The 14,699-nt window shown below is 39.2% G+C and overlaps 1 protein-coding gene across 1 annotated transcript in view; it reads left to right on the top strand.

The window, feature by feature from the left end:
- prex1 (phosphatidylinositol-3,4,5-trisphosphate-dependent Rac exchange factor 1) overlaps nucleotides 1-14,699 on the top strand; it is a 196,807-nt gene that overhangs the window by 75,106 nt on the left and 107,002 nt on the right. Inside the window, exons 7-9 of the mRNA XM_060932042.1 lie at nucleotides 1,930-2,063; nucleotides 2,290-2,405; nucleotides 12,275-12,424. Coding sequence (XP_060788025.1) covers nucleotides 1,930-2,063; nucleotides 2,290-2,405; nucleotides 12,275-12,424 — 400 coding nt within the window. The remainder of the gene's footprint in view (nucleotides 1-1,929; nucleotides 2,064-2,289; nucleotides 2,406-12,274; nucleotides 12,425-14,699) is intronic.

The following is a 14,699-nucleotide window of genomic DNA, read 5'->3' as shown; positions in this document are numbered from 1 at the left end:
GACAGATGTCCTGACATTTTCCTTTAGAATTCGCTGGTATAATTCAGAGTTAATTGTTCCGCCAATGATGGCAAGCCGTCCTGGCCCAGATGCAGCAGAACAGGCCCAAACCATGATACTACCACCACCATGTTTCACAGATGGGATAAGGTTCATATGCTGGAATGCAGTGTTTTCCTTTCTCCAAACATAACGCTTCTCATTTAAACCAAAAAGTTCTATTTTGGTCTCATCCGTTCACAAAATATTTTTCCAATAGCCTTCTGGCTTTTCCACGTGATCTTTAGCAAACTGCAGACGAGCAGCAATGTTCTTTTTGGAGAGCAGTGGCTTTCTCCTTGCAACCCTGCCATGCACACCATTGTTGTTCAGTGTTCTCCTGATGGTGGACTCATGAACATTAGCCAATGTGAGAGAGGCCTTCAGTTGCTTAGAAGTTACCTTGGGGTCCTTTGTGACCTCGCCGACTATTACACACCTTGCTCTTGGAGTGATCTTTGTTGGTCGACCACTCCTGGGGAGGGTAACAATGGTCTTGAATTTCCTCCATTTGTACACAATCTGTGTGACTGTGGATTGGTGGAGTCCAAACTCTTTAGAGATGGTTTTGTAACCTTTTCCAGCCTGATGAGCATCAACAACACTTTTTCTGAGGTCCTCAGAAATCTCCTTTGTTCGTGCCATGATTCACTTCCACAAGTGTGTGTTGTGAAGATCAGACTTTGATAGATCCCTGTTCTTTAAATAAAACAGGGTGCCCACTCACACCTGATTGTCATCCCATTGATTGAAAACACCTGACTCTCTAATTTTACCTTCAAATTAACTGCTAATCCTAGAGGTTCACATGCTTTTGCAACTCACAGATATGTAATATTGGATCATTTTCCTCAATAAATAAATGAGCAAGTATAATATTTTTGTCTCATTTGTTTAACTGGGTTCTCTTTATCTACTTTTAGGACTTGTGTGAAAATCTGATGATGTTTTAGGTCATATTTATGCAGAAATATAGAACATTCTAAAGGGTTCACAAACTTGTATATAAAATGTGTGTATGTGTGTTTTTAAGATGCAATAATGGCTGTAGTTGTACTGACATTGAGGACAGTGTGCTTACAGGGTCAGTAATAGTAGTAGTCGTAATATGATGATGACAGCATGCATCAACACCCCCCACCCCCGAATGAAGTACATATTCTTTGGTACTCGTTGATTCTGAAAACGATATTGAAATGACTAACTTACTCAATATTAAGTAGTCAGAGGCATCATGGAACATTTTTATGTCGCTCTGTTTATTTTGGTTGATGCTGCTTTCAGTCAACTCGTCATGCTGAGTTTTATGTTTAAAATGTATATTTAATCGACAATATGATGGTGAATGACATGATTGCACATAACAGTACCAGCCAGCCTCGTCACAGTACATAAGTACAAGTGATTAGTACCTTAACTCGTGAGCAAAACGAGTGTGACACTGGTGAGCGAGTATATACACTGGAGGGGAAGGAAACATTCGTGTCTTGGTGCTCAGTGCTCGCAGAAGTGAAGTGCTCTCACATACGACAGTTTCCCTGCACACCGCTTCACTATTTAATCAGATACAAATCTCAGAACTAAATGAGGTAAAGGTTGTTTATAGCTGAAGAGCCGAATAGCAAATACAGTATATGGTGGTGTATGAAGTGGTTATTTAGTGCTCCGTCAAATATTTTTCTGTCCACTCAGTTCCTCAGTGTAACTTCCCTCAGGGTTATTTGGGCGGTTTATAATCAATAAATGGCTGAAATCAATACTGTCAGCAAGTTATGACATGCTGTTTGTGACCACATTAAAATAGGAAGTTTCACACTGAGTTCTGGAGTATTCATTTACTATAAGTGCCTATTAGGACTATGTTTAAGGTGGTTTTTTTTTTTTAATCAGGGAACAAATCTAACTGATATCTGTACTGAGCTGCTCCTCCATGGCAATCTGCTGAAGATCTCCGCTGGAAACATTCAGGAAAGGGTCTTCTTCCTGTTTGATAACCTTCTCGTGTACTGCAAGAGGAAGTCCAGGTTAGAGAACAACACTGTCCATATATTAATCACACTTTCCTTTAGCGCCCAAGTTACTAATATTGTTGGCGCGAGTGTATAAGGATAATCCACTTCTGTCCTGAACATGTGCATCATTTATTTTTATGGCGTTGCTGTGACTGAAGCATTTACTAGATAGATATTAAGGCTGCTAAATGGTAGAAAAGCTGTTTCACAAAGTCTTTCCATTTTGGCCATTGCCCAGAGTTTCAGGGAAGAAGTCCACTAAGAGGACGAAGTCCATCAACGGCCCACTGTACGTCTTCCGTGGACGAATCAACACTGAAGTGATGGAGGTGGAAAATGTTGAAGACGGAACCGGTACGTCTGCCCATATCTTCTGTAAAAAAAAAAAAATTGTCAAACCAAAGTACAACCTTTTACATATATTATTGTGCTGCACTTAACAGGAACCGCAGGATAAAAATAAGTCCGGAAACTGAATCAAGGTTAGCACGAACACCCAAATGCTGGTAAAGATCCGTTCTGAAGCGGTATTCATTTTCACACTTCTGCTGTGTGCGCACGCAGTGCCAGATGATGGGTGTGGTTCTGTTTGAAATCTGTACAGACTGAGAATTAACAGCTCTTGTTCTCACTTTCAACACATGTTAAGGGGTGGGATGTTTGTCGCGGTCACGGGAGGAACAAAAGCTATCGAAGGATCGGTTTAAACCACACACGTCAGTTATTATACACATCAGTAGCCAGGGTGTGGTGGTGTCACGTATCATTCATCTGTGTACGCAGTAACTGAACCAGCTTCCTTTACATGCATCAGCAACTTAATAGCAAACATGATTTTAGTTTATTTCACTTGCTTGGTTGCACTTTCTTTGTATAGTCTGGTTTGTCAATGGGCTCTACAGTTGTGGTGAGATGTTTACATCCAGGGACACGAATGTCATGGCAGGATTGGGCTTTCAGTGATTTCTTTGAATGGGGAAGAATGATTGTCCATACATCTGTACGCTGTCTGTGTTGTTTTCATTTCTGTTGACGTCCTTAATTTTGTTTTGTCTGTATTGTCAGCGTGATTTTGTCTGGATTTGTATTGCGATGTGATTTGTCTTTTATGTGCTGCAGAACAGGAACCTGCCGTAAACCAGTGTTAACTGAGTCAGGCCCGTTTAACTGTAACCGAAATGTTACTTTTAATCTTTTCCTGTCTAATAAACAAATGAAATGAAATCTTCTATAAAAAAAACAAAAAAGAATTTGGTGCCCAAGTGTTAATTTACTTTGAGTTTTCTGAAATCAACACAGGGTCAAAATAATACATGCAGCACACCTAATATTTCTTTAAACGTCCCTTTGCAAGTTTCACCTTGACCAGACGCTTTTGGTACAATCAGCAAAGTTCTATCAGGATTTCAGTTGGATATGTAACCACACTTCTTGGCGGAATTGGTTGAATTCAATTACATTTGTTGGTTTCCTGGCACGGGCCTGACTTTCAAGCACCGTCCACATATTTCTGATAGGGTTGAGGTCAGGACTTTGGGAAGTCCATTCCATAAGCTTAATATGAACCTGCTTTATCTATTCCACAACCTGCTGTGATGTGTTTGGAGTCATTGTCCTGTTGGAACACCCAACTGTGTCCAAGTTTCAGCCATCTAGCTGATAGTTTGAGGTTATGCTGAAGAATTCTGAGGTAGTCGTCCTTCTCCTTCATTATTCTATCCACTTTAACTATGCTTAACAGTTGTTTAACAGTAGGTACAGTGCTCCTGAAGTTGAATGCCTCACCTTCACTCCTCCAAACATACCTCTGGTCATTGTTGCCAAACAACTCGGTCTTTGTCTCATTTGATAATTCCTCTAAGACTTTCCTCCAGATAGCTTTTTCTTTGTCCATGTGGTCAGCAGCAAACTTTAGTCCAGTATAAAGGTGTCAGTTTTGGAGCAGGGGCTTCTTTCTTGGATGGCAGCCTCTCAGTCCATGGAGATGACTGCAGACAGTGACACTGGTGTTCCAGCAGCTTCCAGTTCATGGCAGCCTTGGTAGCTCTTGGGTTGTTCCTGACAAACCGAACTAATTTTCTTTCAGCCGAGGGTGATGGTTTGGGTCTTCATCCAGACCTTGCTAAAGGAGCTACACCTCCCAATAAGTTGTACTTGTCAAACAAAGGCACAGAGAAGCTCCCAGCTGTAGTCAACCATGATCACTAGCTGGAAGTTAAAAGGCCTTGGCAAGTTAAACGACAATTTGGAGCGTTCAGCATCACGGAATTAATAATCTCAGTGGGTGTATGTATATTTTTGACCCTATATGTATATTTTGACCCTGTGTTGATTTCAGAAAACCCAAAATGAATTAAAAGTTGTGCACCAAATTCTTGTTTTTTCTTAATAAAGATTTATATTGTACAATCATTCTGCCTCAGAAAAAGAACAGCTTAAAAAAAATTGAAAGCCAAATATTGCCATGACGTTAATGTCCAAGGTGAGTGTATGTACTGATATGTCGAATGAAATGAAAAAACGTGATGGAGCATACCATTATTAGCCTGGCAAGCCAGACTAAATGTGAATATTTAGTCTGGCCTCGATCCATAGACATTTCTGAAGGGGGTAGGAGGAACAAACCGCTGTCTTTCAAACTGTCTCTGTGCGTATAGGCCAACGCTCTGACCAATCAGCGCAACAGTGACTGTGACGTAGTCAGAGCGCGCAGTGGGGGAGACCTTGAAATAAATAATTTTTCAAAATGCGTATTAATTAATAAACAGGTTCTAGATATTAAGAAGTTTGGAGATAATGACCACAAGTTTGGAGTCTGTACCAAATACTTAACATACACTCATTTTTTCAAGGGTTTGCTTAAACTGTTTTTGAGAGTTTTTATTTAGTGGTGTTTGGTGAAATAATTTCCCTTAAATTTAAAATAACGGGAAAATAAGGAACAATCAAAAAGTCATGTTTCAAAGCTGTTTATTAATTCTTCGTACTGCACAAACTAGCCCCATCCTTTTGGCTACGAGCGGAGCCAGCTGGTAGATCAGACTTTTGCCATAGCCGGTCGGCAAAACAGCGAAAACGTCCTTCTTGAAAAGGAATGAGCGGAGAGCCTCTTCCTGCTCATGTTTCAACGAAAACTCCAAGTCTAATTCTTCTAAAACTGATTCCAAAGCGGAGTCAAACGCGCGCTGTTCACTAACCCGTAGCCATTTTTCCTGTTGTGCTTTCTCCAGCGTCGCGCAGCTTTGTCATCACTCCTGCAAAAGCCCACCCAAAGAATCCAAACAAAAACCTTGCGTTGTGATTGGCGGGCACGATTTGATGCCCAGGGTGTTTTTGTTTATATGGTGCGAGGCTAGACCCATTCGCTAGGCAAAAATATTTTGGGCCGCTAGGCGGGTGGGTCTAGTTTACTAGGCTATACCGTTATAGGAAATCTAATGAATGACTGGTGTGTGATCATCCCAAAATTTTAATATAACACCATGTTTTGAAGTGTTTTATTCCTCTTACACCACATTTGATTCGCCAATTATTGCAATATATCTTTGTAACAGTTCGTATAGGTGGGTGGAGCACAGAAGGACGGCAGGCCAGAACTGAGTTCACAAAACTGTTTCTATTTAGCTTTTCGGCTTATATATTTACTCTTTCCTACACTCAGACACACGCACACACATCAGTTGTCTGGGTGGGGAGAGAGCTCCCTCTGCTCTCGCTCTCTCTCCTTAAATAGGTCGCGGTCACTGGGAAGACACACAAACACATTAATTAACGACAGGTGTAGTGATTCTGCCACTTACCTTCCCTGACTCCGCCCTCCGGTCACAGACCGATGCTTGACCACGCCCCCGCTGCCACAACCTTATTATGAATGAATGACGCCTACATTTTATTTATCTATAGTTACATCTAATGGAACGTCCATGAAAACAAGTCAGATCATATCACATACCGTATACTGTAGCAGCTATAAACAGTCATTCCCTCACCAGCCTCTCCAGAAGTTTATAAGACAAAAAATGTCCAGTTATCAAGAAACCAGAAAGCCAAATTCCTATGTTCTGAAGTCTTTCCAGTGGCGGAAAATGTACTGACCAACTCTCTGACGCTTCCATAAATTCCACAATTCAGTTAAATCGTATCTCCTCCATCAGTTCTCCACGGATTTCCATTCTGATTGTTTTGTTTGAAAGAACACGTCACTCTGCACAAAACTTGGTCACTGTTTTGTCAAATTTTTTGCTAACGAGTTACTAATTAGGTCTAATTAACAAATTTTCCAGGCCTCTCACGACAATTTTATCTCCTCTCGCATTTCTCATCCGATTCCAGTTCTGATCGATGTTTTGGGTCGATCTTCCCATGAGGAACAAAACTTGGTTGTTTGTTTATTGATTTTCCTGTTGTACACACTTTGTTTACATCTGTTTATTTTTAGTTAAATCATATCTCCTCCCTCAGTTCTCAATAGATTTCAGTTCTGATTGTTTTGTTTGAAAGAACTAGACTTTCTGCACAAGACTTGGTCATCGTATTGTCAGATTTTTTGCTGACGAACTGCTAATTAGGTAAACTTTTATGAATTTTGGGATTTCTCATTAGAATCGTATCTCCTCTTGCGGTTCTCACCCGATTTCCGTTTTGGGTCGATCTTCCCTCAGGGAACCAAACTCAGTCATTTGTTTGTTGATTTTCTTGTTGTAAACACTTTGTTTACAACTTTTGTTTACTTTCAGTTAAATCGTATCTCCTCCTTCAGTTCTGAACGGATTTCAGTTTGGATTATTTTATTTGAAAGAACTAGACTTTCTGCTCAAAACTTAGTCATTATATTGTCAAATTTTTTTTGCTAACAAATTAATAATTAGGTCAACTTAAAGTGCCATTCCACCACTGGATGTATTCTTTGGCATAAAATACAATATATTTTGACAGCATATATAAACGGTATCACTAGATAGAGAAATCTTTTAGCTTCAAAATTATATATCAAACATAATTTTTTGACAACGACAAGTATATTAATTTTGCGACCAAAGTCACCTACCCTTTTAATTTCCGCGCGTGATGTCATCGGCAGGTTCCCCTTCTTGTGTACCACGTGACGTGTGACGTGGCACATATTATCAGCAATGGCGGATAGAACGCGATAAAAATAATACCAATAAATCTAGCTAATACCAATAAATCTAGCTAACTGAAAGATTAACTCAAAATTTTTCGCAATTTTTTTGGCCCCCATATACGAGGAGAAATGATTCTCTCACTTTGGGGGTTTCCTGGTCTAAAAATAGACCGACACGTGGTACACAAGAAGGGGAACCTGCCGATGACATCACGTTTCACTACCGCGCGGAAATTAAAAGGGTAGGTGACTTTGGTTGCAAAATTAATATACTTGTCGTTGTCAAAAAATTATGTTTGATATATCATTTTGAAGCTAAAAGATTTCTCTGTCTAGTCATGTTGTCATAAAATATATTGTATTTTATGCCAAAGAATACATCCAATGGTGGAATGGCACTTTAACACATTTTCCTCCGACTAGAATTGTGTCTCCTCTCTCATTTATCACGCAAATTAAGTTCTGACCGATGTTTTGGGTTGATCTTCCCTTGAGGAACAAAATGTAGCACTTTGTTGATTTTCCTGTTGTAAATAATTTGCTGTGGAGGTTGGTCCTCGCTCACGTTGTCACATTTCAGTTCTGTTTGATGTTTTGGTGGTTTTGATGGCAGGCCAGACGAGCGACTATGTCCTTGATGTTCTGGGAGGAAACTTCACCGTATCAATGATTTATTCCTTTTCTTTGTTCAAAAACAACACGTTTTTATTAGCTGTTTTTAGTCTTCGATTATGTAGAGTATGTCCTATACAAGTCCCTTTAAATGAGTTCATAGAAATGAGAACGTTTTAGTACAAGCGCATTAATGTACAGTGGTGCTTGAATGTTTGTGAACCCTTTAGAATTTTCTACTTTTCTGTATAAATATGACCTAAAACATCATCAGATTTTCACACAAGTCCTAAAAGTAGATAAAGAGAACCCAGTTAAACAAATGAGACAAACATATTATACTTGGTCATTTATTTATTGAGGAAAATGATCCAATATTACATATCTGTGAGTGGCAAAAGTATGTGAACCTCTAGGATTAGCAGTTAATTTGAAGGTGAAATTAGAGTCAGGTGTTTTAAATCAATGGGATGACAGTCAGGTGTGAGTGGGCACCCTGTTTTATTTAAAGAACAGGGATCTATCAAAGTCTGATCTTCACAACACGTTTGTGGAAGTGTATCATGGCATGAACAAAGGAGATTTCTGAGGACCTCAGAAAAAGCGTTGTTGATGCTCATCAGGCTGGAAAAAGTTACAAAACCATCTCTAAAGAATTTGGACTCCACCAATCCACAGTCAGACAGATTGTGTATAAATGGAGGAAATTCAAGACCATTGTTACCCTCCCCAGGAGTGGTCGGCCAACAAAGATCCCTCCAAGAGCAAGGTGTGTAATAGTCGGCAAGATCACAAAGGACCCCAGGGTAACTTCTAAGCAACTGAAGGCCTCTCACACATTGGCTAGTGTTAATGTTCATGAGTCCACCATCAGGAGAACACTGAACAACAATGGTGTGCATGGCAGGGTTGCAAGGAGAAAGCCACTGCTCTCCAAAAAGAACATTGCTGCTCGTCTGCAGTTTGCTAAAGATCACATGGACAAGCCAGAAGGCTATTGGAAAAATGTTTTGTGGATGGATGAGACCAAAATAGAACTTTTTGGTTTAAATGAAAAGCATTATGTTTGGAGAAAGGAAAACACTGCATTCCAGCATAAGAACCTTATCCCATCTGTGAAACATGGTGGTGGTAGTATCATGGTTTGGGCCTATTTTGCTGCATCTGGGCCAGGATAGCTTGCCCTCATTGATGGAACAATGAATTCTGAATTATACCAGCGAATTTTAAGAGAAAATGTCAGGACATCTGTCCATGAACTGAATCTCAAGAGAAGGTGGGTCATGCAGCAAGACAATGACCCTAAGCACACAAGTCGTTCTACCAAAGAATGGTTAAAGATAATAAAATGAATGTTTTGGAATGGCCAAGTCAAAGTCCTGACCTTAATCCAATCAAAAAGTTGTGGAAAGACCTGAAGTGAGCAGTTCATGTGAGGAAACCCACCAACATCCCAGATTTGAAGCTGTTCTGTACGGAGGAATGGGCTAAAATTCCTCCAAGCTGGCCTGCAGAACTGATCAACAGTTACCGGAAACGTTTAGTTGCAGTTATTGCTGCACAAGGGGGTCACACCAGATAATGAAAGCAGAGGTTCACATACTTTTGCCACTCACAGATATGCAATATTGGATCATTTTCCTCAATAAATAAATGGCCAAGTATAATATTTTTGTCTCATTTGTTTAACTGGGTTCTCCTTATCTACTTTTAGGACTTGTGTGAAAATCTGATGATATTTTAGGTCATATTTATGCAGAAATATAGACAATTCTAAAGGGTTCACAAACTTTCAAGCACCACTGTACATACACCTGTAAACCAGAACTATGGTACGAGCTGCTGTTATAGAAAAAGAATCAACGTCTTCGGACCAATCAGATTCGAGTATTCAGCAGCAGCCTGGGAAAAGGAAGGTCACTTGCAAGACTTTTCTGAAATAATATAGATGGGTATGTGCATCTCTGTAAACACTTCAAAGCCACCAGCACTGAGCAATGCTTTTTGGCTCACATGCCCTCACTACTTCACCTCTCTCTCTGTCTCATTCCACGGTTCTCATTTAATTACACTAATTGCACCCTTATCAGGCTGCCTGGACGCTGAGCTATCCGTTAACCTCCACTCAGTCACGATTTAGTGGTCAGCTCCCTCCCATCTTATTTCAAATGGGCTAAAAGCCCTACCTGAGGCCTCTGAGTGCTCCCAAATCTATTTCCATGATCTAGACATTAACCTGCTGCCCATTACACGGGCTCATTTTTTATTCATCCCACTCCACCTCATTTACCTGCTGTCAAATGAGGGATAAAATTGGGCTGTGGCTTGAGGGCTGAAACCTTGACCTACATTTTCTACACACACACACACACACACACACACACACACACACACACACACACACACACACACACATACCTGTGCACATACACACACTGGTTTCACACTGGTTAATGACAGGAGGGTAGTTTGAAATTAGTGTCTCCTTTTAATGGTGTTGTTTATACCTTTTGCATTTTACATAGCAAGAAATTAGAAAGAAATTATTTTATTTTATATTTTTTAGTGTAACATCACCTTCATTTGCACACTTCTTTTAAAAAAGGGCAGATATTTGTCAGTCAATAGCTCATCATGAGGGCACAGCACTAATGTGTCTGGCTTTGGGAAGCTTTTAAAAAAAAGACAGTTCTCACGACAGAGGAATGACCTTTGAACTTGTATAGGCACCTATATAAGCTCAGCATGAGTGAGAGGATTTATTTATATATATATACACAGTATATAATAATGTGATCTTTTATGGAGAAAATGAACTAATATTGAAAAGTACGATATTCCAATTATAAATTACAGATACCGTATATTGAAACGCCACTGTTATGAGTATGGTGGTGGGGTTTTTTTTTGTTTTTTTTTAAAGGGATGACGCATTTTCAACAAAAGCTGTGAAGATTAAAGACTCTGCAGAAAATATTCTACACTATATATAATAATGGAGACATGAAATTTAAAAAAAAGTTGTTGTTTCAGTGTAGACTACTGAGATACAGTACTGTGCAAAAGTCTTAGGCACCCTAATTTTTCATACAAACTTTGTTATAGATTTCTATTTTATGACGTCTACATTATCGAGTCAGTACAAAAACATTTTAGAGTCCAAACGTTCGTTTTCCAGCACAAAATTAAATGTTACAGGGAAAAAAAATGTTTGTATCTGAACAGCATGTTACATAAGAGAGCACTTTTCAGATTAAAATATAAAACATAATGAAGGCTGCTGGGTTTTGGTGCAGAATTAAGAAGCGAGTGTGACACTCAAAGTGTCCAGAAGAACTGTGGCTGGTTCTGTAAGATGCTCAGTAAAATCTACAGCTCATTTCCTTATCAAACTGCACTCACTGTACCTCAGACTACTATTTTTTTTTTTTTTAACCTCCTAGGGCTTAGCGGTCACATGCGTGGACAGCACTTTATAGAAATTCGGAACAAGAATCCACATATGTGGACATACTTTTTCTCTAAAAGTACATCTTATCAAAAGATGATGCTTAGTTTTTATTCTAATCAGGTTCTAATAAGCCCAAACAGCAAAGAGAAATAAAAAATGCATGTAAAAAAACCCAGCTTGGGCCTTAGGAGGTTCAAAGGGTCGTCTCATACCAAATACTGACTTTGTTTCATTTATTATGGCTTACTGCTGTTTAGTGTTTTTTTTTCACGTTGAAACATTTCATTTCATTATTTTATTATAAAAGCCATTTTTGGTCTAGAGCATTTCTTTACATGTACCTAAGACTTGATATACACAGTACTGTACATTGAACATTATGGATGCTACTGAAACAGGGATGTTTAAAAAAAGGGGGGAGGGGTTAAAAATCACTTGATCACTCTCTTGAATCAAGACAATGCCTTATAATAATGGATGAAAATATATTTTTTAAAAATGTCTTTATTAATCCATCATGGTGGTTAAACATTCATGTACCTACGATGGTATTTTAAGTATGACTTTTTTCCAGCACTAAAAAAAAAAACCTGGCAACATTTTATTTTAAGGAACACACTTCAGAGGTTAATTAATGTTGTTGCTTTTTTCCCCTAATAAACCTCAGATTATGTATTTGTAAAAGGTTTATTCAGTATACATTAACTGTTCATAACTATATTGCTACAATGCATTATTATTGATAATATGCAATAAGCACTTTATGCAAAGACCAATGCATAGTGAATAAACCTTTTATATTAACAAGTGACTATTTTGAGCTTTTTAACAAATAGCAAGACCTTAACTAACCTCTCATGTGTGCCTTAACAAAGTATTACCAAAACAATTTGATTTTCCAGGGTAAGGTAGACATTTGCATTTCATTCCATATGTCGTGTTATTGAGATTATTGCTGTCATATGGTCCTTGTTAAATATGTGATTGAACTGCTGTGTTTTGAACCTGCTAATTTTTTTTTTTTTGTTCTTCCAGCTGATTATCATAGCAACAACTACACTGTGACCAACGGCTGGAAGATTCACAACACGGCCAAAAACAAGTGGTTTGTTTGCATGGCCAAGAATGCAGAAGAGAAGCAAAAATGGCTGGATGCCATTTTAAAGGAGCGTGAACAGAGAGAGAGTGAGTGGTTTGGGGTTTTTCGCTGGCTCTTTCTTACAGAATCCGTTTGGAATATTCTCATAAATTTTTCCATCACCTAGTGATCAGTCAAGACATAGACTTTTTTTTTTAACTGTGGCACTTAAGAGGCTAGCAGGTAATGGACACATCAAGTAAACTGCATGCTAAAATCATTACGCACTTGTCCCAGAATATTCTCAAAGACATTTGTGTTTAACACTGGACAGGTGAAAATGATCATTGCAGCAGTTTTAAATCCAGAATGACCGAATGGATTAAAGGTGAAATAGTCAATATTTTTCGTTGCTTACTAGTGCAGGTAATGTAGAAAATTATGTAGAAATGATTAAACAAATATTTGAGATATAGTAATACATACATAGCTGGAAAAAAACAAACCAGTTTGGAAACCTGCCGTCCAGTCTGGAATGTTTTTTATTTTGATTGGTCTCTTGTCAGTCATTTTATAGACCCGCCCCCTCCACCCCTTCATATCCTCATGAGAAGTTGCATGCTTATAGAGCTGTAACTCGGCTTTCAAGCAGTTGAACCTCAAGGTGCTCTTGAGAGTGATGTCATGACTGTCCTCGCTAACGGTAACTCGCATTAGCTTGATAACTCTAGTTGAACTACGCTGAGTTTTGGGGATGGCGCTTTGTGTACATTGGTGGAAATGGGGCATTCCCAATTAGTAAACAAAATCATTCAAAACGTATTCAACTCCACCCATTTTTCACAAACTTTAACACTGAAAAGTGTGAATACATTCTTATTACATGTATGCACTGATGGTAAATGTGAGCAAAGCTTCTGTACCTTATTCCCCTGGACCAGCACCACTGTAATAGTGCAATAATGGTGGATGGTGGATTTTGATTTCTATGGCTGTACTAAAAAAAAAAAAAAGAAACCATAGACCCCCTGGCTATGCTTCACAGACCCATGATGGATGGGATAGAGGGTAGAGAGAGGCTTCACGCACGGTAAAATGCACAAACATGCTTAGTTTACTTGATGCTTTCTTTGTTCTTCTTTAATAATGTGTTTAATTAAACGCAATCAATACAACTGAACTGAAATAATTAAATAATGTCGGCTGGTGTTGAGTGGTATATCAGATATATTCTATTCAGCCGGCATGATATTGAACAAGTCAAAGATGAGTTCAGTATCATGCTAGCTGAATGGAATGTATTTGATATATCATGAAAAAAACTTATTTTTATACATACACATTCCTTTTGGGGCGGCACGGTGGTGTAGTGGTTAGCGCTGTCGCCTCACAGCAAGAAGGTCCGGGTTCGAGCCCCGTGGCTGGCGAGGGCCTTTCTGTGCGGAGTTTGCATGTTCTCCCCGTGTCCGTGTGGGTTTCCTCCGGGTGCTCCGGTTTCCCCCACAGTCCAAAGACATGCAGGTTAGGTTAACTGGTGACTCTAAATTGACCATAGGTGTGAATGTGAGTGTGAATGGTTGTCTGTGTCTGTGTCAGCCCTGTGATGACCTGGCGACTTGTCCAGGGTGTACCCCGCCTTTCGCCCGTAGTCAGCTGGGATAGGCTCCAGCTTGCCTGCGACCCTGTAGAACAGGATAAAGCGGCTACAGATAATGAGATGAGATGAGACATTCCTTTTGGGTGTTCGATGTGTCTTTCTCTTTCAAAATTCTCTCAAAATCTTCCGTATTTAACGAAGCAAACCTGGTGGCCATGTTTGTTTACAAATTGTCACAGTCGCTCGCTAGCACAGAAGTTTTACGTCTCCGACGTGTGACCTTATGTCATCATGACAACCATGCAATATCGTAAACCATATTCACTCATTCTTCATTGAGTAGAGTGACGTAGTACACATAGGATAAGCAATATGCTAACAATATTGCATGCAATCAAACCAAATGAATGAAACCCACTAGAAGGGAATAGAACACGTTTTTATTCCATTGAAAAAGTGTTCTGGCTGTATAATAATGCATATTATTGTTGAATGCTCAATTTAGCTCAGAAGGTGTTGATTAGTTTTCCATAACAGTATGTCTCTGATAGTTCCGGCTGCTACTTGTTAGAATACATGATTGTTTCTGTAGTAACAACGTACACAAGGACTTATCAGGCAGATACTCCGTATAAACAGATGAAAAATGTATAATCCGTGATCTGGTAACATTTGCTATGAGATGTTTATTTGGCATTTTTAGGAGGAGTCTCCAGTGTCAGGACTTTGATAACAGTCAGAGATAACTTAAAAGTTTCCGATAGCATCTTTAGGATGAAGGGCTT

This window comes from Neoarius graeffei, chromosome 10 (assembly GCF_027579695.1).
Source record: "Neoarius graeffei isolate fNeoGra1 chromosome 10, fNeoGra1.pri, whole genome shotgun sequence".
NCBI classification, from domain to species: domain Eukaryota; kingdom Metazoa; phylum Chordata; class Actinopteri; order Siluriformes; family Ariidae; genus Neoarius; species Neoarius graeffei.
The sequence above is the reverse complement of the archived record's forward strand: the minus strand, read 5'-3'. Positions and strand labels throughout refer to the sequence as shown.